The 20929-nt window shown below is 62.4% G+C and overlaps 2 protein-coding genes across 2 annotated transcripts; one reads left to right on the top strand and one right to left on the bottom strand.

Moving 5' to 3' along the window:
- Nucleotides 1-117: 117 nt before the first annotated feature.
- On the bottom strand, nt 118-8393 carry EXTL1 (exostosin like glycosyltransferase 1). Its single transcript, XM_075047500.1, has 12 exons — nt 7782-8393; nt 6173-7455; nt 2922-3015; nt 2730-2837; nt 2170-2289; nt 1948-2080; nt 1748-1866; nt 1282-1377; nt 1113-1199; nt 781-941; nt 532-703; nt 118-448 (listed from the first exon to the last, which is right to left on the bottom strand). The coding sequence occupies exons 2-12, from the start codon at nt 7105-7107 to the stop codon at nt 263-265; spliced, it is 2211 nt and encodes a 736-aa protein (XP_074903601.1). The 5' UTR covers nt 7108-7455; nt 7782-8393; the 3' UTR covers nt 118-262.
- A 3664-nt stretch (nt 8394-12057) lies between these two features.
- On the top strand, nt 12058-17414 carry PAFAH2 (platelet activating factor acetylhydrolase 2). Its single transcript, XM_075048727.1, has 11 exons — nt 12058-12103; nt 13051-13156; nt 13331-13481; nt 13755-13851; nt 14016-14084; nt 14202-14316; nt 15714-15827; nt 16204-16295; nt 16410-16580; nt 16701-16849; nt 17074-17414. The coding sequence occupies exons 2-11, from the start codon at nt 13067-13069 to the stop codon at nt 17166-17168; spliced, it is 1143 nt and encodes a 380-aa protein (XP_074904828.1). The 5' UTR covers nt 12058-12103; nt 13051-13066; the 3' UTR covers nt 17169-17414.
- The last annotated feature ends 3515 nt before the right edge of the window (nt 17415-20929 follow it).

Genomic DNA, 20929 nt, shown 5'->3' with positions numbered 1-20929 from the left:
CAGTGTGCCCAGGCGGTCACCGATGGTGGAAGCACCGGTGCACCAAACCGCCGGTGCTCCCGGTGCTCCCCGCCAGGCACAGCCCGCTCCCCAGCATCCTACAGCCACCGGCCGGACTCTGCCTCTCTACCCACCTTTATTGTACTGGTAAAACCCAATAACGAGTAAAACCCCGTCAGCAGCAACTGCCTGTTCCGGGAGAGCTCCGTGCACCAGGAACGGGGCACCCGGGGCCGGCTCCGACCCCGATCCCCGGCAGCCCTCAGGGTTTTTCCAAGCGTGGGTATTTCTTGCGCAGGACGGAGACCTGGTCCTTGAAGAGGACGGGGTCGAGGCGCAGCTGGGAGGACACGAGGGGCATGTAGCCGAACCAGTCCGCCAACTGGTTGAGGCAGTCCTGATGCTGGGAGAAACGCCGGCCGCCGGCCGCCCCTGTCGTGCCCTTCACCTTGGCAAGAGGGGAGCGTGGGGGTGAGGGGCTCCGCTCCCTGGCCGGGGCGGGGGTCCCGCATCCCCATCCCTGCACCCTACCTGCTGGGACACGCTTTCCTTGTGCTGCTTCCGCTGGGTGACCTTGATGGGCGGCAGCTTGGTGACGGCGGCCACGAGGACGTTCATCAAGATGTCCTCGCAGGCGGCCAGGCCGTCCACCAGCTCCCGCAGCCCCGCCGGCAGGTATTCCGTGAAAAGGGTGTGATAATACCTGAGGGGAGGGAGCGAGGTGGGGGGGCAGGATGCGGCCGAGCCCCCCACCCTGCCGGTTTCTCCCCGGCCGGGTACCTGTGGTAGAAGGCGGCGGCGGTGAGGACGATGGAGAGCTCGTTGGTCCACTTGGAGGTGTAGCCCCAGCGCTTCTGCTCGGCGTCCCAGAAGTGGGTCTGCGTGGGGAAGCCCACGATGCGCTCGGGGAAGCTGCGCCACACCGTGAAGGCAAAGTCCACCTGGTACGGGATGGAGGATGGTGTCACCCGGCTGTGGGGACCTGCGGGAGGGGGGTCACCATCGCCCCTGGGCGTGGGGGATACGGGGTGACCACCCAGCATCCTTCCCGGCTCGGCTCGGGGTTTGCCCCAGCTCCATGGGGCCGGGGACCGCGGTGCCCACGGCCTCACCTCGCTGGTCGAGAGGCTGGTGTGTTCATCCAGGCTCAGGACGGCGTCCGTCTGGATGGCCGCATAGGGGAAGAATCGGTCGCTGAGCTACAGGGGGGGAAAAATCAGGTTGAGATGTGCCATGGGGTGGATGGCCCAGCTCCCTGGCCGCATTCCCGGCTCCTCTCACCTTCCCCCTGCCCTGGATGATGGTCAGAGGCACCGTGGTCTGGGGCCATTTCCCGCTTGGCGGTGGTGGCTTCTCGCAGCTCCAAAGCACCAGGATCTGCAGGGGGGAGGACCAGCGTGTCTGGGGGTTTTTGGCCAGGCTGACCCATTGGGGTCCATTGGTGCATCGGTGTTTGCAGGGCGGCCACGGCTGAGCCCTCCCCGGCCCCGCAGCAGGACCTGCTCCAGCCCAGCTCACCCCAAAACCATCTCATGGCAGTTTGGACCAGAATAAACCCACGGGCGGTCCCACCTCCAGCCCGGTGGGCTGGGGAGACAGCTCTGCCCACCCAAGGGTGACACCATCAGCCAACCCCTCCTACCCCTAAACTCACCCGTGCCCTTCCCAGCCCACGGGACCCTGCTCCATCCCTCCCGCTGCATCCCTGGGAGCTGCACCGAGTGCTGCGGGGCTCAGCTCCCCCTACCTGGGCGCAGTACTGGGATCCGGAGACGGCTTGGATGAGCCTGAGGATGGGCTGGGAGAGGGAACCGGCCGGCGAGACGGCCCGGATGAAAGCCGTAAACTTCTCGGAGGGGCTGGAGCCTGAAAAAAAGGCGGCGAGAGGATAGGTGTTGTGGCATGCGCTGAGTTTGCCGTGCTCAGCTGGGGCAGGCAGGATCCTACCGTGCTGCAGGTAGTAAAAGGGAAAGTCCCCGAGGTGGGTGGAGAATTCGGGCAGAGCCAGGAGCCCCCCGGGCAGCGTGTTCCAGAGAAAACGGGAGCGGGAACGGTGTGGGAGCAGCCGGTCCTTGATGATCTGCCAGAGGCCGGAGAGATGGACTCAGCACCCTGGTTGTGACCCCGGGGGCTGGCAGGGGGGGAGACAGTTCGGGGTGGGGGGCTCACCTCCAGCGTGGTGTGTACGATCTTGTCGACGGAGGAGAAGTAGGCGTCCCAGAGGAACTGGGTCTGCTGCTGGAAAGCCAGCACGCGCTCCGGGTGGATGCAGCGGACGGCGGAGGGGATCTGTGCCGATGAGGGGGGAGCTGGTTTCTCACCTCGGCCCCCCCCTCCCCAGCCCCCCGGCAGGGCTGCCTTGTCTCCGTGCCATCCCAAGGGACACCCCATGGCCAAGGATGCTGTGCCACCGCCCCGCTGTGGCTCTGCCACCTCCTCTCCCTGGAGCAGAATCTGGCCCAGGACCCTCCAAGGGCTTTGGGTTTGTGGAGGTGCTCAACACCCACCCCCCCGAGATGAACGATGCCCCGGGGCTGTAGCTGGGACAGGACCCCCCCTCTGGGCTGGATGAGACCCCCCTTGCATCCACCTGCGGGAGGGCTGCTGGGCTCAGCTGTGGAGGTTTCACCCCCAAGCTTAACTGGGGGCTCCACCACCACTGGGGTCATTACTGGGGGGGGGGGGGGGGTCCCTTGTGTCCGGCGTGGGGCAGGATCCGGCCACGGTACCTGCAGGAGCAGCCTCTCATTGCCCACGACGGCAGCTTTGCCCCAGTCGATGGCCTCGGCGAAGGGCAGCTCCCAGCCATCGCTCAGCAGCACGGGGATGCAGGCGGCCTGCGGCGGGACCCCACACAGGCTGGGACAGAGCCCCCGGATCCCGGAGAGGGGGATCCCCCGTCCCCCCTGCCCACCCCATACCTGCAGCGCCTCCAGAAAGCGGAACGAGCCCAAGCGCCTGCCCCGGGGCACGATGCAGAAGGTGGAATTGTGCAGCAGCTCCTGGTAGTTGAACCTGGGATGGGAGATGGGGGGGGGGGGGTCAGGCACAGACCCCCCACCTCCTTGTGAGCATCCCGGGGGGTCTCACTGGCACCCAGCAAGGCTGAGCATCCCTCCTGGGGGTGCACGGGGCCAGCCCAGGGCAGCGTTAGGATTAATCAGGGCTGATTTTTGGCTCTGAGAAGCCCCGGCTGTGCGGGGCTGGTAAGGCAGAGATGCCCTGAGTGATGGAGGGTTGTGTCCACGGTCAGAAAGGGAACCTGTGGCAGAGCCAGGAACCAAATTCGGCTCCAAGTGGGGGGGTCAGGATAGGATCCCGGTACCCAGGCAGCGCTTGGCTTTCCGTGGTGTTACCCAGTTCCCTCCACGCGCCTGTAATGAAACCCCATGCAAAGCCAGCGCCCGAACCCCCGAGCCCGAAACTGCGACGACTCCTTTGCTGTGCCCAGACTTGCCGGGCAGGACCAACCCTGCCTGCCCTGGCAGCGTTTTGGCAGGGGCAGAGGGCTGGCTGCCTGCAGGGGTGCAGGCAACGCGCTCCCCCCGCAAGGCTGGGCTCACACCGTGGGGTTATGAAAGCCCCTTCTGTGCGGCCGATGGGGAGAGGCTCGTCCGCTGCCGCGACCGCGCCGGAAAATCCAATATTGACTTTAGGTTGGGACAGACCCGGTCTGTTCCTGCCCGCGGGGAGGGAGGGACAGGGCAGCCGGGTCCTGGGTGGGCTGGGGGGGATGAGCGTGGTCTAGCTGGGGGGGCTGTGAGGCTAAAGGGGCTGCTTGAAATGTGCTGGTCCCCAGGGGGAAGGGTCTCCCCACGGTGGGGATGTGGGGCTGGTGCCAGCCTGGGGGTTGAGACGTGTCCCCTCCGCGAGTGCTAGAGCACCCTGGCACCCCGGCACGTGGGCAATTGGCCCCAATACCAAGGCACGAAGTTTTACAAACAAAACCCACCCCCGGATGAACTACCCCAACGTCTCCAACGCATGCCAAAAACCCCATTAGTGCTCCGTGCCTCGTTAACACTCCGGTTCCTGGCCGAGCGACCTGCCGGAGGGGCGAGGGCAGCTCAAACAAGGCCAAGACCCCCCCCCCTCCACGAAACCACAGCAGTGACAGCCACATCCCGGGGAGCCGGTCGCTTCCAGCGCTCACCCTCAGAGCAGCCCTGCTGTCACCCGCTCCTTCGGGGACCCCAAACCCGGCCGTGACCCCCAGCACCTCCGCGGGGCCGTGCCCGCCGCCAGGGTTGGGTGGGCAGCAGGATGCGTCCCGAGGGGCAGAGCGGCCGCGGGCAGCCTCCCCTCGCGGGCGGCCGTTGCGGGGAGGCTGGCGCCGGCCAGGCTGCGGGGCCAAAACCTCTCGATGGAAATACTTTGCTCCTGACGCGTTGCGGTTTCCGGGTAATCACGCCGTCAGGGCTTCCTTGTTTTGTTAGGAGCTGGGACGGGCGTCCACCACGCTCCCTCCGCCTGGCTCCTCCATGGCTCCGGCCAGGCACGATGCCGCCGGAGGAGCTGTCGGCTCCAGAGAGCCTTTTCCAAGCCGCTTTGATTGCTTTAAACCCGGGGCAGCCCGCAGTGGGGCCAGGCTGCGGCACTGCTACAAGCCGCCCTTTATCCGGGCACAGAACCGGTTTGTTTTAGGCAGCCCCCGTGAGCGCGAGGAGGGTGATGGAGCCCCCAGCGAGGCCTTCCTCTGCTCCCCGTGGCTCTCCGCCGCGCCGGCACCCACCGCCCCGAACGAACGGCGACGTCCCCAATGCACCGGGCGAAGGGGGCAGCTGGGGTCTCACTTTGCCAACCGTGGTGTGTCCCCTCCCCGCTGGCCTGTCCCCATCGTCACTCTGTCACTGTCCCAGCTCCGGGTCTGGGGACGTCTTCTGCCGGGGCAGGAGGGGATAAATCCCCCGCGCGAGGTCGGGCAGAGCTGGCCCAGCGCAATGGAGACGCCGATGGCTTTTTGCCCGGTGTCCCGTGGGGATGAGCTGGGATGGCAGAGGCTCGGGGTCACGCACGAGCACGCTGCCCTGTGCCACGTGTTCCCTGTCTATCTGCTGCCTAAAGCCGTCCCGGGCGAGGTGTAAATCTCCCTGTACTTGCAAACAGCTTTAAGGGATTACCTGGGCCGGGCGGGAGGGGAATTTCCCATCCCACCGCCCCTCGGCATGGCACGGGGCTGACCGTGAGCCCACCGTCTCGCCAGCCCGTGGCATCTCCCACCATCCTGCGATGTCCCGTCCCCAAAAAGGCTCCGCTGCAGGGGCTGACCCTGCTGGGCTGGTGGCACCCGCCGGACAGGGCCACGTGGTGCCCGAGCCATCCCGAAGCTCCGGCTAATCCCGATGCCCGCAGCACCCTGGCTCCACTTTTACCTCCCAGCACCTCCTAAGACGCTTTGAGGATGATGCCAAACGTGGCCTCTCCCCATCTGCTCTCCTCCAGCTGGGTGGCTGCGGGATGTCCCCAGGCAGTGGGACGGGAACCTGCCCATCACCAGTGGGACAGGGTCTGTGCTTACCAGCCCTGGACTGGGCAGCTGGTGACGGGTCCCAAGCAGCCGGACGGGGAGGTGAGGAGCCGGCGTGCGTCCCCGCAGCATGGAGCCCCCCAAACTCACAGAAATTTGTCCCAGGTCCATCACACACTGCTGCCGCCGTCCCCATTTGCGAGGGGGGACGCAGGAGGACCTCCCCACCCCACCACGTCTGGGTGAGCTCAGGGCTGCCCACGCTGGGAGATGCCCAAGGACCCACCAGTTTTGTGGGATTTTTAGCGGAGCCAGTGATGGGGGGATGTTTCGGGCTCATCTCCAAGAGAAATGTTTGTGTTAGTGGAAGGCAGGAGGGGGGAGAAGAAAAGCATCATTCATCAGCGTTAGGAAAAAGGGAAATCGTATTAGAGGCGGCCGCGGTGATTGCAGATAAGAGCCGCTCTCACCAGATTACTCAAACTTTAATACAGAACAGGAGAGCCCTGAACAATCAGCGCCTCACTCCCCACTATGGAAATGAAACCTTCCTCTATTTTGGGAGAGCCCAAAACTTTCCTCTCTTCCCACGTCCGGAGATCCAGCCACCGCAGACGGGCACGGCTGCATCCCGCAGAGGGGCAGGAACATTTTTGGGGTGTCCCCCCCAACCAGACCCCCTTTCCCACCCCATCCCCAACTCACTTTTCGTAGTCGACGTTATCCTTGTCGCAGCGCGTGTCCTTGTGCTTCTCCCAGTCCTTGCCGTGCTTGCAGGTGGTGAGCGAGATGATGTCCTTCCCGTTATGGATGTGGTGCAGCGCGTTCCTGGTGCTGGAGCCGATGCCGGTCAGGTACCGCTTCCCCTTGAAAACCAACAAATATTTCTTTTTTGGGGGGACCGAGTCCTGATACAACCACCCCTTCTCCCCGCCGCGCTGCGGGTGGTCCTTGGGGAAGAGAGGGATGGAGATGTCGAAGCCGGGCCTGAAGCTCTCGGTGTAGAAGCTGGCTTTGGCCAAGATGGCCTGGCCGATATCGAAACCCAGGTCCTCGGTGTAATTGGGCCAGGTGCCCGAGTAGAGGTTGAAGATGAGGTGGTTACGGCCGCCGTTCCAGAGCGGGAAGGCGCGGATTTTCTCATCGACGTTACGGACGTATTGACCCGAGAGATGGTCGCGGTCCAGTGTGTCGATGCTGAGGATGAAGAGGCAAGCTTCCTCGGGGTTCGGGGTGTAGTACCGAGAACGCTCGATGGAAGCGAGGATTTTGCCATAACTCTCCGAGAGGGGCTGGTCCCTGTCCCGAGGGTAGGTGAAGACTTTGAAGCCGTGCTTCTCGCACCTGGAGAAGTCGAAGCAGGTTTCCATCCGGCATCTGCTGTTCTTGTAGACACTCAGCCGTGCCGCCCGCCGCTCCCGGGGCGATGGCAGTGAGGGGTCCCCATCGCTCTGGAGCTCCTTGGAGTCTGCAAAGCTTTTGAGAAGGGACCGATCCGTCCAGCGGGGCCAGTTCCTCCGGGCTTCAGTTTTCCTCCCAGAAAAGAAAGCGAAATGGCGCAGCTGGTCTCCTCCAAAGAAGAAAAGCAGAAGCCAAGAGGCAAGGAAAGTCAGGAAAATGTATTTCTTCCTGGTCTGCATAGGTTCACGCGTGGCCTCGGCTCCTCATCGGGCTCGGACGGGCACCAGAGTCCGGTCAAAAGGCCGATGTCCCAAACTCCAAGCGGGCGGTGGGATGGCTCCCAGCCCCCAGATATTGTCCCACAGTCCTTGCAGCCCGTGGGAGCGTGAATAAACCCCACGGTCCTCTTGCTGTCCCCTCCGACCAGGTCTGCGCTGGCTTTTCGGGGCCGTCCCTCTCTCCGGCTGTGGAGCGGAGCTGGGTGCAGCGGCGTCCCGCTCCCTTCCCTGTGGCGTAGCGTTTACTTCGCTGGGCCCCCGTGCCACGACAATGACATTTCCATCGCCGCTTGGCCCAGCTTCAAATCCCTGGAGAAGGGGAGAGGTCACATCGTCACCGTCCTGCCGCCACTAACCGTGTCACCGCAAGCAGCTCCCCACGTCCCCGCGGCGGTGACCCCCCCCTCCCCAGGGAATAAAAATTAATAAAAATTAATTAACAATAAATAAAATGAATGAAAATTAATAAAAACGAATAAAAATTAATTAAAATGAATAAAAATGAATTAAAATGAATAAAAATGAAATAAAATAAATCCTCCCGCTCCCTCCAGAGCCCCCATTTCTCGCCACCCTGCTCCTTCCCCACCTCCAAGCCCGGTGTCCCCCCGTCCCGTGTGTCCCCCCCCCGTTACCTTTGGGGACACACAATCCCGGGTGGATTTCAGGCCACCGTGCCCTGAAGTCTCGATATACGGTTCCCCGCTGCTTCGGGTTGCATCCCCGGCCGGGGAAGGCGGCGGAGCAGCCGCCGTGTCCGTCCCCCCCGCCCCGCGCCGGGTTCTTCCCACCCGCGGAGGAGCCGCTGCGGGAGGATCCGCGCAGCCCCGGTCCCGAGTGGGTGTGTGGGGGTGTGTGTGGGGGGGGTCTCCCCCCTCCGCTCGCCTGTCCCGGGGGTGTCCCCGGTGAAGTGCGCTTGGCTGGGGAGGGGGGGTGTTCCCCCCCCCCCCCTTGTCACCTTGTCCGTCTGTCCCTGCGTTGGGCTGTCTGTCCCCGTGTCCCCCCCCGGCTGCCTGTGCAAGCCCTCAGCTGCCTGCGCTCCCCGTGGCTGCCTGCGTGTGTGTGTCCCCCCCGGCGCTGGCTGTCACCCGTCCGTCTGTCCGTCCGTGTCGTGTGTCCCCCCCCCGGGGCTGGCTGTCCCTTATCCGTCTGCCCCCCCCGAGCTGACTGTCCCCTGGCCCGTCTCTTCCCCGGTCAGTGCCCGGTCCCGGTGCCCAGCCGGTCCCCGCGGTCCATCACCCGCCGTGGTCCATCCCCCCCCCCCGGTTCCGTGCCCCCCCCCTCCCCGCGCCCCGTCCGCATCTGTTACACCGCGTCCTCGTCCCACCGTCACAACATTCGCCCTTGGCCCCGCCCCGCTCGCCTCCCATTGGTCTCTCTCGCCCCCGTGGGCGTGGCCCGCACCCACCAAAGGGCCAGCCCAGCGGAGCGGCCCCCCCCCCCCCCCCTGCGGCGCCTTCCCATTGGCAGCGCTTCGCCGCCCGCAGAGCGCCCACGTGGGACGGGGGGGGGTTCCCCGCGCGCCCGGGGAGGGGCGGGGGAGAAGGGGTGGTGCCCTGAGGGGGGGTCCCGGGGCTCCGCAGGGTCCCTGCGCCGCCCGCTCGTTGCGGGACCCCACGCGAGGGTCGTCCCACGTCCCGTGTCCCCCCCCCCACTTCGCGTCCCTGCTGGCGGGGGCGTTCGGTGGCGGGGAGCCCCGAGGGGAGCGGCCCGTCCCGCTGGTCTCAGCCCTCGGGTGCTGCTGCCTTCAGCCCACCCCCCCCCCCAGCCCCTCCGTGCCCCGGAGCCCCCCGTGGAACTCCCCAAAAGGGAAGGGGCAGTTATAGGGCAGCGATGGGGTCACCATGGGGCAGCGATGGAGGAGCAGGCAGAGGCCAGAAACATAGCTGGGGCCATCTCCACCAGTGACCCCCCCCGGGCACCAGTGACATTCTGGGCACCAGTGACCCCCCCTGGGCTCCAGTGACCCCCCCCGGGGTCCAGTGCGACCCCCGGGGTCCCACCACGGAGCAGGAAGGTCAAGCCCTTTTGCAGCCTGACAGCTTTTGCCTAAGTCAAACCCAGCTCCAAACCCATCCCCACACGGGAGCCGGGGTCACGGTGCAAAGCTGGTGGTGGATTGCGGGGTTCACCCTCCCACGGGGCAGAGATGAGGGTCCCAGGGTGGTCTGGCCCCCCCCAAATCAGCCATCCACAGCGCGTGGCTGTGAGAAATCTTGAGGGGGTAGCTGGAACCAAGCGGGAGCGTGGGCCGAGTTAATTCCTTTAAAGCAAACCCCTGTAAACGCCACGCGAGCCCAGCGTGGGGGACAACACGGTGGGCAGCAAAGCCAACTGGTCCCCAGTGCTCCCCCCCAGCAGCACCCACATAACCCAGACCCCAGGGGTTCACCTGTGGGACCCCCCCCACCCCTGTCCTGCAGCCGGAATCGCCACCTTGAGCAGCCCCCCACCCTCTCCGGCGAGGACCCTCTCCCACGGGTGGCTTTGCCAGGGTGACGTGGGGGTGCCGAGCCCCACGGCAGAGAGCCAGGCGTGGGCTGGAGCGGGCAGCAGGGCAGGTTGGGGCTCGCGTCTCCCACCCCGTCCCGGCATCCCCAGCCACCCTCCGCCCTCGCCCCGCCGGCCGGGCAAGCCGGGACGCGACGGGGTGCTGGATCTCATCCATGGGTGTAACAACCTGGCCGGCCTCAGCCTGCAGGTGAACCAGCCTCTGGGGGCAGGATGGGTGCTCAGCACGGGGCAGGGTGCCGCAAGTCCCAGCTGGGCGCCTCGGGGTGGCAGTGGTGGTGGGTACGGGCTGGGGTCCCCTCTCCTTGCCCCAGTGGCCAGGTGGGAGCCAGGGGACACACAGAGTGACAGCCGTTCGGTGCTCAGCCCGTGCCTCAGTTTCCCTGTGCGCCCGTGGGAGCCCGGCGTGAGGCTGCGTGCGTGGCAGCTCGGCAGGGACGGTTTTTACCAAATCTTTGGATATTTATTTGCCAGGCCTGGCCAGCTCAGCCCCGTGGGGATTTAATCCCCGGCCACCGAGGGGATTACCGGGGCCCGGGGCTGCCTTAGCTGCAGAAAGCGGATTAACGGAAGGACAGGGAATGTGGGGATGGGCAGCGGGAGCCCCGGGGCTCTTCTGGGGGGGACATATGGGGACAGTCCCCAGCCCTTGGGGGGCAGGAACCCCGGGTGGGGTGCAGAGAGGGACAGGGCAGCCCTGGGGTCAGGGTGCTGCCCATGGGCAGGGCCCCCCACAGCCCCCCCACGGAGGGACCGCGGCTGCGATGGGGAGACTGGGGTTGTGGCCTGCACTGGTGGCACTGGGAGCTGTGGTTTTTGCACTGGTGGCACTGGGAGCTGCATCTTGTATTGGTGGCACTGGGAGCTGTGATTTTGCACTGGTGGCACTGGGAGCTGTGATTTTGCACTGGCGGGACTGCGAGCTATGATTTGGCACTGGTGGGACTGCGAGCTGTGATTTTGCACTGGTGGCACTGGGAGCTGTGATTTTGCACTGGTGGGACTGCGAGCTGTGATTTGGCACTGGTGGGACTGGGAGCTGTGATTTGGCACTGGTGGGACTGGGAGCTGTGATTTTGCACTGGTGGGACTGCGAGCTGTGATTTTGCACTGGTGGCACTGGGAGCTGTGATTTTGCGCTGGTGGGACTGTGAGCTGTGATTTTGCACTGCGGGGGGCACTGGGAGCTGTGGTTTTTGCACTGGGGGCACTGGGAGCTGCATCTTGTATTGGTGGCACTGGGAGCTGTGATTTTGCACTGGTGGCACTGGGAGCTGTGATTTTGCGCTGGTGGGACTGCGAGCTGTGATTTTGCACTGGTGGCACTGGGAGCTGTGATTTTGCACTGGTGGCACTGGGAGCTGTGATTTTGCACTGGGGGGGGCACTGGGAGCTGTGATTTTGCACTGGTGGCACTGGGAGCTGTGGTTTTTGCACTGGTGGCACTGGGAGCTGCATCTTGTATTGGTGGCACTGGGAGCTGTGATTTGGCACTGGTGGGACTGGGAGCTGTGATTTTGCACTGGTGGGACTGCGAGCTGTGATTTTGCACTGGTGGCACTGGGAGCTGTGATTTTGCTCTGGTGGGACTGTGAGCTGTGATTTTGCACTGGGGGGGGCACTGGGAGCTGTGGTTTTTGCACTGGGGGAGCACTGGGAGCTGTGGTTTTTGCACTGGTGGCACTGGGAGCTGCATCTTGTATTGGTGGCACTGGGAGCTGTGATTTGGCACTGGTGGGACTGGGAGCTGTGATTTTGCACCGGTGGGACTGCGAGCTGTGATTTTGCACTGGTGGCACTGGGAGCTGTGATTTTGCGCTGGTGGGACTGCGAGCTGTGATTTTGCACTGGGGGAGCACTGGGAGCTGTGATTTTGCACTGGTGGCACTGGGAGCTGCATCTTGTATTGGTGGCACTGGGAGCTGTGATTTGGCACTGGTGGGACTGGGAGCTGTGATTTTGCACTGGTGGCACTGGGAGCTGTGATTTTGCACTGGTAGCACTGGGAGCTGTGATTTTGCGCTGGTGGGACTGCGAGCTGTGATTTTGCACTGGTGGCACTGGGAGCTGCATCTTGTATTGGTGGCACTGGGAGCTGTGATTTTGCGCTGGTGGCACTGGGAGCTGTGATTTGGCACTGGTGGCACTGGGAGCTGTGATTTTGCACTGGTGGGACTGCGAGCTATGATTTGGCACTGGTGGGACTGGGAGCTGTGATTTTGCACTGGTGGCACTGGGAGCTGTGATTTTGCACTGGTAGCACTGGGAGCTGTGATTTTGCGCTGGTGGGACTGCGAGCTGTGATTTTGCACTGGGGGGGGGGGCACTGGGAGCTGTGTCCTGTACTGGTGGCTACTGGGAGCTGTAGTCCACGTGCACGCGTGGCACTGGGAGCTGTAGTGCAGGGCGCACTGGTGTGTGCTGGGAGCTGTGGGCCGGTGCACTGGTGAGTGCGGGGGGCGGGCTGGGGAGAATGGGGGATACTGGGTGCTGAGGGGGGGGGTGCTGGGAGCTGGGGAGCACAGAGGGAAACTGGGAGCCCTGGGAACTTGGGAGGGGCACTGGGAGCCGCAGGGGGAGCTGGGGGGGGGGAGGCACTGGGAGGTCTTGGGGAGCACTGGGAACTGCGGGGGTACCAGGGCACTGGGAGGGATACTGGAAGCTGCGATGGTAACTGGGGACGCTGAGGGGAGCACTGGGGGCTGCGGGGAGGGCTCTGGGAGACGGGCACTGGGAAGTACTGGGATCTGTAGTTCAGCTGGGGATACTGGGAGGTGTAGTCCGGGGACCCAGCGCATACTGGGAGGTGTAGTCCCAGGCCAGGGCTATACTGGGAGTTGTGGTTCCCCAGCCTCGGGGGCTGCTGGGAGCTGTAGTTCTGCACTGGGGGGGGTGCAGGGTTCCACCCCCCCCCGTGTCCTCAGTGGCTCCCGTGGGTGCTGAGGGCTGCGGCCGTGTCAGCCCCACACGGACCCCTTGCTCGCACGTCCCCAGTGCCACCCCAGCTCTGCAGTGTCTGGCCGTGCTGGTTTCCCCCCCCCCAGCCCTCAGCATCCCTGGGTGCAAGGGGGGGGGACAGGGACGGCTGCCCCACAGCAGGGTGGCCATGGGGCAACCGACCAGCCATCAGCCCCGCTGTCCCGCTCCGGCAGCCCCCAGGAGAGAAACGGCGGGGTTTCATCCCTGAGCATCCCCAGGGGGTCTGGGAATTCCGTGGGGTGGGAATCGGGAATCTCGTTTCTCCTCTTGCTGCCATGCCGGTGTGTTTGCTTGGCACGGCGCTGGGGGGATGCCCGGGGTCTGGGCAACAGAAGAGGGGTGGGGGAAGGAAGAGGGACCGAGTCGGGGTCCCCCCAGGTGGGGGACGGACGCTGACCCCGTGCCTCCACCTAGGTTTGGCCGTGGCAGCATGGGGGGGACGCTGGCGCTGGCGCTGCCCCCGGGGAAGGGACCTCACCAGGTGGGCTGCGCGGATGTCATGGTGGGCCACACGCGGCAGGTACGGGACGGGGACAGGGATGGGGACGGGGACGGGGACAGGGATGGGGACGGCGATGGGGACAGGCTTCCACGCACAGCAGGGTGGCTGCAGCCAGCTGAGCTTGCCGAGGACATGGCCACCTCTTCTCTGCGCTGTCCCCACCGCGTTCCCCCTTCCCCTTCTCTCCCCCAGGGACTCTTCCTCCGTCTCTTCTACCCCTGCCTGCCCCGGGCAGGGGCCGAGCGGCCGCTCTGGATCCCACGCTACGAGTACTGCCGTGGGCTGGCCGACTTCGCCCGCCGCAGCCGGCGCTGGTGCGCGCCCCTGTTCAGCATCGCCATCGGTAAGGGGGTGGTGGGCACCACATCTGCCCCATAGAATCACAGAATCGTTTAGGTTGGAAAGGACCTTCAAGATCATCCCTGGGTGCTCTCCCATTCCTTTCGGGAACCCACTCCTTTAGTGGGGTTTGAGGCCACCAAGCCCATCCTCTGTGCTTGGGGCAGCTGGGTGGATGCTACAGGCAGGGATGGAGCCGAGTGGGGACCTGCTGCAGGACCAGCACCCCACTGCCCATGTCCCCCCTTTTCCTGGGGGGGGTTTCTCTTCCCCGCAGGCTCCTGCAAAGTGCCGGTGAGCTGGAACGGCCCTTTCAAGCCCTGCAGCAGCGGGTACCCACTGATCATCTTCTCCCACGGCCTGGGAGCCTTTCGGTAGGATGAGCCCCGAGAGGGGCTGGGGGTGCTGAGCCCCTGCTCAGGGCCAGAGCCAGGATGGGGACGCAGGTGTCCTGGGCCCCCCATGGCCCCGCTCGGACCTGCCTTGGGTTGGCAGCGGAGCCCTGACCCTGTTGCCCCCCGCACCGGCTCCCTGGCAGGACCCTGTACTCCTCGGTCTGCTCGGAGCTGGCATCCTGGGGTTTCGCGGTGGCGGCACTGGAGCACAGGTGGGTGCCCCGGTCCCCACTGAATTTGGCAGCCGTGACAGGGCTGGCAGGGCATCGTGTCCCGGGGAGCTGGCGGTGCCCCCCGCGACACGACTGCCTGCCCTCCTGCCGCTGCAGGGACCATTCTGCCTCCGCGACGTATTTCTGCAAAGCAGAGGCTGGGAGAGAGGAGTGGATCCCCTACCAACGGGTGCCCCAAGGGCAGAAGGAGTTTTATTTCCGCAACAAGCAGGTACCAGGGTGGGGGGTTAAGGGTGGGCAACCCGGGAGCCATGAAATCCCTCCCGCAAACCAAGCCAGCCCCGCATCCCTGGGGTCTTCATCTCCTGCCTTCCCCAAACCCATACCACTGTGATGCTGGGGCTGAGCTTTCTCCTTGCAAGCTGAGAAAAATATATTCAACCTGTTTATCTCTGTTTCATGGGGTCCCTCTGGCCGGCTCCAGCTGACCCCGGCAGGAGCCGGGCTGGGCTTTGCCGTGTCCGGATGCTTAATGCCACCCGCACCCCAGGGAGAAACAGGCTTTCTGCCCAGCCCAGCGCCGCAGGCTGGCAGGGCTCCGGACCTGCTGCTGGGTTTGTTCATGCTCTGATTTTTGTCCCTATGGGATTACCCCAGACAGCTGCTTGCTGAGGAGCAGGAAGGTTTCCTGCTGAGCCAGGTTCCCCCCTGCTCGTTTCTCCCTTGATTAAAAGGACAATGTTGAGTCAAGATTTGTCGTAGAAAAGCTCTCTAGGAAATGCAGTGGTTGGAGGTGCTTTTGGCAGTCTTAAATCACCTCCCAGCCTCTTATTTTTGCGTACAGTCTGTCTCACGGCACATTGCATGAACAAGGGAAACAGTTTTCCTATAAAGATGAACCCATGAGCATAAATGTTGAGGGTGAATGAGAAATAAATTATAAATAGAGGGAAATGGTTGCCAGGTCAGCCTCAGTTATGGCATCATCTATGTTGGAGGAAGCAGGGAAGAGTGGAGAGAGGCTTTCATCTGAGTTTTTTGTCACTTCTCACTTTGGGGAAAGGCCTTTAAACGTGCACAGCCAACAGCATTTGTGTCAGGGGAGCAGAGGACATAGTCCCAAAGTGGATCCAGGTCAGGGCTTCCTCCCCCCAAATCAGTGGTTTGGGCTTTTGAGCTGCTCCTGGATGGAGCCCCCGAGCTGGGTTTCAGGGTGACGTCCAGGTTTGCTTCTGGCAGCTGGGGTGGGATGGGGGGTCTGGGCTCCCCGTGGGTGTTTGCACCGGTGGGTGGCTTCGGCAGGCTTGGCTGAGGGGGCAGCCGGCGAGGAAACCCGGCTCTCCCTCCCCTGCGCACCCCGCTGCTTGCTTCCCAGAGCAGAGGTCTTTCGCTCATCTCCAGCCATCTCTGCTATCAGATTAACTGAATTAAAAACAAACAACAAAAGAAATCATTCCAATAAATTCACCACATCCCCACAGGAGCCGCTGCGGTGCAGCCTCTCACTTGCTTTTACGTTTGCCGTAATTCAGGGAAAGCCTCGTTGGGTCTGAGAGCTGCAGTTTTGGAGGGACGAGTGTGGGTGGATGTCGGGGGGGAGGATCTGGCCCCAAACTTGCGGGGTGGAGGGGCTGGGTTAACCGAGGAAGGGGCAACTCTCACTCCCAGGTTCATCAGAGAGCGGAGGAATGTGTGCGAGCGCTCCGGCTCTTCGAGGACATCAGCAGTGGTAAATCTGTCCTGAACGTCCTTCACCAGGACTTTGATCTCTCTGTGCTGAAGGTATCTGGGTCTGTCTGTGCTGAAGGATGAACCAGGGGGATCATTTGGCTGATGGTGGGGGGGGGGTCCGGGTGCCCTTTGCTGGCAGGATCAGTCCTTGTTGCATGAGTCCCTCCTGGGACAAGCAGGGTCTGTGCAGAGCCACAGCCTTCCACTTTTTGGCTTCTTGGTGCCTCTCTTCTCCTTCTTCTCCCCCGTGCATGCCAGGGAAGCTGGGTTCCATTGCACTGGCGGTGAAAACTGGACACAGCATCCCTTGCAGAGGGCAAAGCAGTGGGGCTTTGCTGATCTTCCTTCCTTGACTTTTTCTTCCCTAATTAGGGACCTTCTGCAGCGGGGTTTGGGCACAGGCTCCTCAGCCTTCTCCTTTTTGCAGGACAGCGTTGATCTGACCAAAGTCGCTGTCATGGGCCATTCCTTTGGCGGGGTGACAGCGGTGCTGGCCTTGGTGAAAGAGCCCAGCTTCAGGTAAGCCGCAGCAGGGACCAGGAGACGTGGGAAGCTCCAGGGACATGTGGGTCATCCCGGTGGGAAGGGAAGCTGTGGTGTGGGCAGCAGTGCCGGGTGTCCGTCCTGCTGCAGGTGTGCTGTGGCTCTGGACGCCTGGATGTTCCCCCTGGAGAACGCGCTGTACCCGGAGGTGCCCAAGCCCGTGCTCTTCATCAACACCGAAAAGTTCCAGACACCGGAAAGCATTGCCAAAATGAAGAGACTGAGCTCCAGAAACAGCCAGACGAAGATTATAACCATCCTGTGAGTCAGGGGCTGGGGGCACCGACCGGCCAGTACCCTCCTGGGACCACCTACGAGCTGTGTCCCAGCAGGAGGACCTCTCCCCAGCTCCCACTGAAGCAGATCCCTTCCCTGTCCCAGAGGATCTGTGCACCAGAGCCAGACCGACTTCACCTTTCTCACCGGGAAACTCATCAACCGCTTCCTTGGCCTGAGGGGGACCCTCGACCCCTACAAGGGTCTGGACATCACCAGCCGGGCAGCTCTGGCCTTCCTGCAAAGGCATCTCAGTACGGCGTGGGGTGGAGGGCACGTTGGCCGGGGGCTTGGGAGGGCACGAGAGCTCCCCCGTTCGCAGGGGGCTGCGGGGCGGCCGCTGCCTCCCTGGGCTTGGGTTTGGTGCTTCCCATCCCATTGCACAAAGCAAAGAGGTCCGGTGGCTGCACCTCCTTTATGCCTGGAGCCAGGCTGATAATTGCTGTAGTAACCCTGTCACCATCTCTGCCCCGTGCAGACCTGGAAGAGGAGTTCGATCAATGGGACAACCTCCTCGAAGGCATCGGAGACTCCGTTGTTCCAGAAGCACCGTTCCGCCGCTCCAAGCTGTAGCCTGCTCCGAGGTCGCTGGTGGGAGCTGAGGAAAGGAGCTGCTTCTTGTCCAAACTGTGCCGTGCAGGAGCCAACAAGGGCAGGAGGACCCACGGGGAGAGCAGGACCTGGGGACCGTGCTCGTAGGACGTCTGGTGGCCGTGGTGCTCAGCGAGCGTGCCAGGAGAGCCCTCCCTGCTCGAGCGCTGCCTGCAGTGGCTGCTGCCTGCAGTGAGGGCTGTGGGACTAAAAGAATAAAATCCCCGGGGGCAAAGACTGAGTTGGCTGTGTCTTGGGCCTGACGTGACACCCTGCTTGCGTGCAGAGGGTAGGTGGGCATCGATCCCTCGCCGGGGCTGGCTGGTTCTGCTGCAGCTGTGGCACATCTGGCAGGAGCAGGCAGGTCGTTTGCTGTGGGTTGGGTGTAGTTCAACCACAGCCAAAAAGAACCAGCGCAAAGAGATGCAGCATCAGGGCTCCAAGCACAAAGGTAATGAAAATCTTATCGTCGTCCTGGAAAGCTGGCCAGATTGCTGACTCCACGCCTCAAATGTGGGGGTAAAAAGAAAGAGGATGGTATTAAACACGGGACTCGCTGGAGGTATCTCTGAGCACCCCAGCAGCACAGGGATGTGAAACGGGGACTGGGATCAGCCCCGGGGACGGAAGGAAAACAGCCCAGCCTGGTTTTGCAGCATGAAGAGCAACGCTGCTGCAAACAGGCACATGCTGGCGGTGGGAATAAGGCATTTTGGAAGTACCTATAGCACATTCCTGGGTAACACCAGAGACGTTAGAGCAGGGGGTGCTTTTTAAGGGGGGGTCCGATCCTCAGCTATCCTGAAGCCGGCGGAGCTCCATGGATTTACCCCACTGGAGACCCTCCCCAGGGTCCTCGCTGGCACTGCGGCCGGAGAGGCGGCCGGCAATCCTGGACACGCCGCCTCGGCAGCTGCTGGGAACATCCGGGCTCCCGGCACACCATCTGCTTTTGCATTGTCCCTGCAGCCGCCGGCATGGCATTCCTGCTGGGGGATGCGAGGGGGGACGGCAGCGGCAGCCTTGGCTTTGCTTCACCTCCTGCCATCAAAGAGAGAAGCTGCAGCAGACGACAGCGCCCGGTGCAGGATTTCCTGGGGTGCCGAGGATGGAGGAGAGGGGAGTTTGGGTGGTACATGCTATTCCTCACCCAGTGACAGCGGGTGACAGGCGCCAGCAAAGCCCTTCTCCCAGGGGAAGAAAGGGGAATGGAAAAGCAGCATCTCACTCCTCCGGTGCCTGAGTTGTTTGTGTCACCGTGATGGCCACGTCCTCGCCTCGCTGGTGGCCCCTGGCCCCTCTTAGTCGAGGGCGAGTCCTAGGGCTGAGGATGCGCTGGGCTGGCCTCAGGGGGAAGGCAAAGTCCTGTGCAGCAGCAGAGGGGACATCTTTCAACGTCTGCTCCGTTCTCCAGTGACACAAAGGACTGATGTGAACAGGACCACAAGACCCCGGTGCTTTTGAGGCTTGGAGATTTTTTTTCTGTTTTACACATTAAACACCATTTCTAGCCCTGGGAGCAGGCTGGGGTGTGACAACCCAGGGATCCTCAAGACCATCGTGCTGAGATGCTGAGGGTGGGTGGCGGACATTCAAGGTTGATGTATGCGATGAATCGTGTGGGTGAGCCGGGGGGGATGGACAGAGCCCGTCAGGTCCTGTTTTAACAGTGAGAGACAGTGACTGGTGCAGAAATCAAATCCCATTTTCCTCCCTGAATTAGCATGGCAGGGGATCTGTGCTGGCAGCTACAGGGGAGCAGCCCGGTCGCGGCTCCAGCACGGCACAGCTGAGGCAGGCTATAAATTCTGCAAGGCTCTTATGTAAAGGCTTTCGGGAAGGGGGTGGCAGAAACCGACTGTGCTCAGAGGGTGACTCTGACATTCGTTAACCCTTTGGTTCACAGAAAGCCATTTATTCCCATCACCAGTACCTGTGGGGCTGGGGGGGAGCGGGGAAGCAGGCAGATGTCCTTCTGCCTGGCCCTGCATCCCTTTGCTCCCCGCTCCAGAGTCAGCCTCTGCGCCCAGGACCATGTTCCCAATTGTGTTTGTGCCTTGGGAGGAAAACCCAGCTGGAAGAAAGAGGGGAGTTCAAAAACTCTCTAGGGTCACTTGAGACAGGGCAGACACCCTCTTTCCTCCACTCCATCGGCCCCTCTCTGCTCTCTGTGGGATGTGGAAGTGTAGGAGCCCTCTCCAAGCATTTTCCTACTTCACTGACTCACTGCATCTACTTTAAAATCCAGCCCAGAGCCATCTCTTCAATCAGGCTCCCCTTGCAAGCAGCACTTTCCTTCAGATCCCCATTACATGCTCCAGCCTCGAGGCCGGAGGCAGCGTGCATGAAAGATGCGGCACAAATCCCTGGCGTAGCACACGAGGAAGGTGTTTTCCCCACGTCCCAGCTTGCTTGGATTGCTTTGCTGGGCCTGAGAGGTCGGAAAGAAAAGGGCTGGGACACCTCTGCCGGAGCCAGCGTTTCCCAGGCCAGCCATGGGAAGGGATAGAGCATCGTTCCCTGCCATGTGCCCGGGCCAGCGACCGGAGGGGAGAGCGCTCCAGTCTTTGGGGTGGTCCGGGCTGCTCCAGGCTTGCCTGTGCCACACTGGAAGGTTTTCTGGCAAAAAGCAGGAATTAAGGGTTAGCCTGGTACACTATCTGCCACAGCAGCCTGTCGGCACCAGCTCTTGGTTGCCACAGAGGTTTGGGTTTGAATGTGAACTAGCTGGGTTTTATACCCATAAATCCCCCGTGTTTTATCCACAGAGGGATTTTGCTTCTCAGAGACGTGGGAAGGAAACACCAACTCCGTTATGTTGGGGATGTCGGCACCCAGGGCACCTGCCTGCAGGTTGGCAGCCCAGCCAACCCCTGCCCTGGAGGGTTGTGTGTTGGAAAGAGTTCACTTCCAGCCAAGCATTTCAATGGGTCTGATCTGCTTTAATATTCAAACCGGTGGCTTTAAAAATAAAAAAAAAAAAACGCTGCCCATTTATATTCCCCTCACAGCTGTGCTTGCAGCATGGCTGGGGTATGAATGGACGCATTCCTCTTACCCACGGCTTATCTCCGCAGAGCAACCTCCGCTCTCCGACCCGCTTCGGCTTCAAAGCTTTCCACTCTCCGGGCTCAGGGCTGAAATCCGACAGTGTCAGCACAGACCTGGCTTGGAGCTCTTAGTATCTTAGAGCTGAGAGTCTTCTTCTCATCCTCCCCACCCCCAGCTCATCCTGCCTGCGGCTCCCTCCCTCCTGGGAAGACCCTTCCAGCCGGCAGATCCCTCCCCATCCCGCCACACATGCATGCAGCAAACTGGAGTTACCAGCTCCAGCCTGCCGCAGCATTCGCTGCCGCTTAGGAAAAAACCTCATTTACTCAATTGAAGCTTCTCTGTTGATTTAATTAACGCAAATTGAGACATGTGTTAAAACCTCCTTGTAATTACCGCAACACTGTCATGGTTTGGGGTTTTTTTCCCTTTTTCTTGTGTTTTTAAGGAAAATAGTAAGGCCTGGATTCACAACAGCTTCCGAAGGTCCACGGCCCTGCAAGCTGAGTGCAGCGTGTGCAGTGAGAACCGCACGAGCTCTAGTAGAGGAGCTCAGTGTCTGGCCGTGGGCTGCGATACCAGCCCCGAAGACCAGCGCAGATGCAGGCGCAGGGCTGACCCCGCTCCCAACCCAAACCCGGGCAGCACCCTCTTGAGCAGAGTTCCTTAGATTCCTTTGATTGGTGAGTATA

The sequence above is a fragment of the Buteo buteo genome, chromosome 16 (assembly GCF_964188355.1).
Source record: "Buteo buteo chromosome 16, bButBut1.hap1.1, whole genome shotgun sequence".
Lineage (NCBI taxonomy): Eukaryota > Metazoa > Chordata > Aves > Accipitriformes > Accipitridae > Buteo > Buteo buteo.
This window is presented reverse-complemented; position numbering and strand designations above follow the sequence as displayed.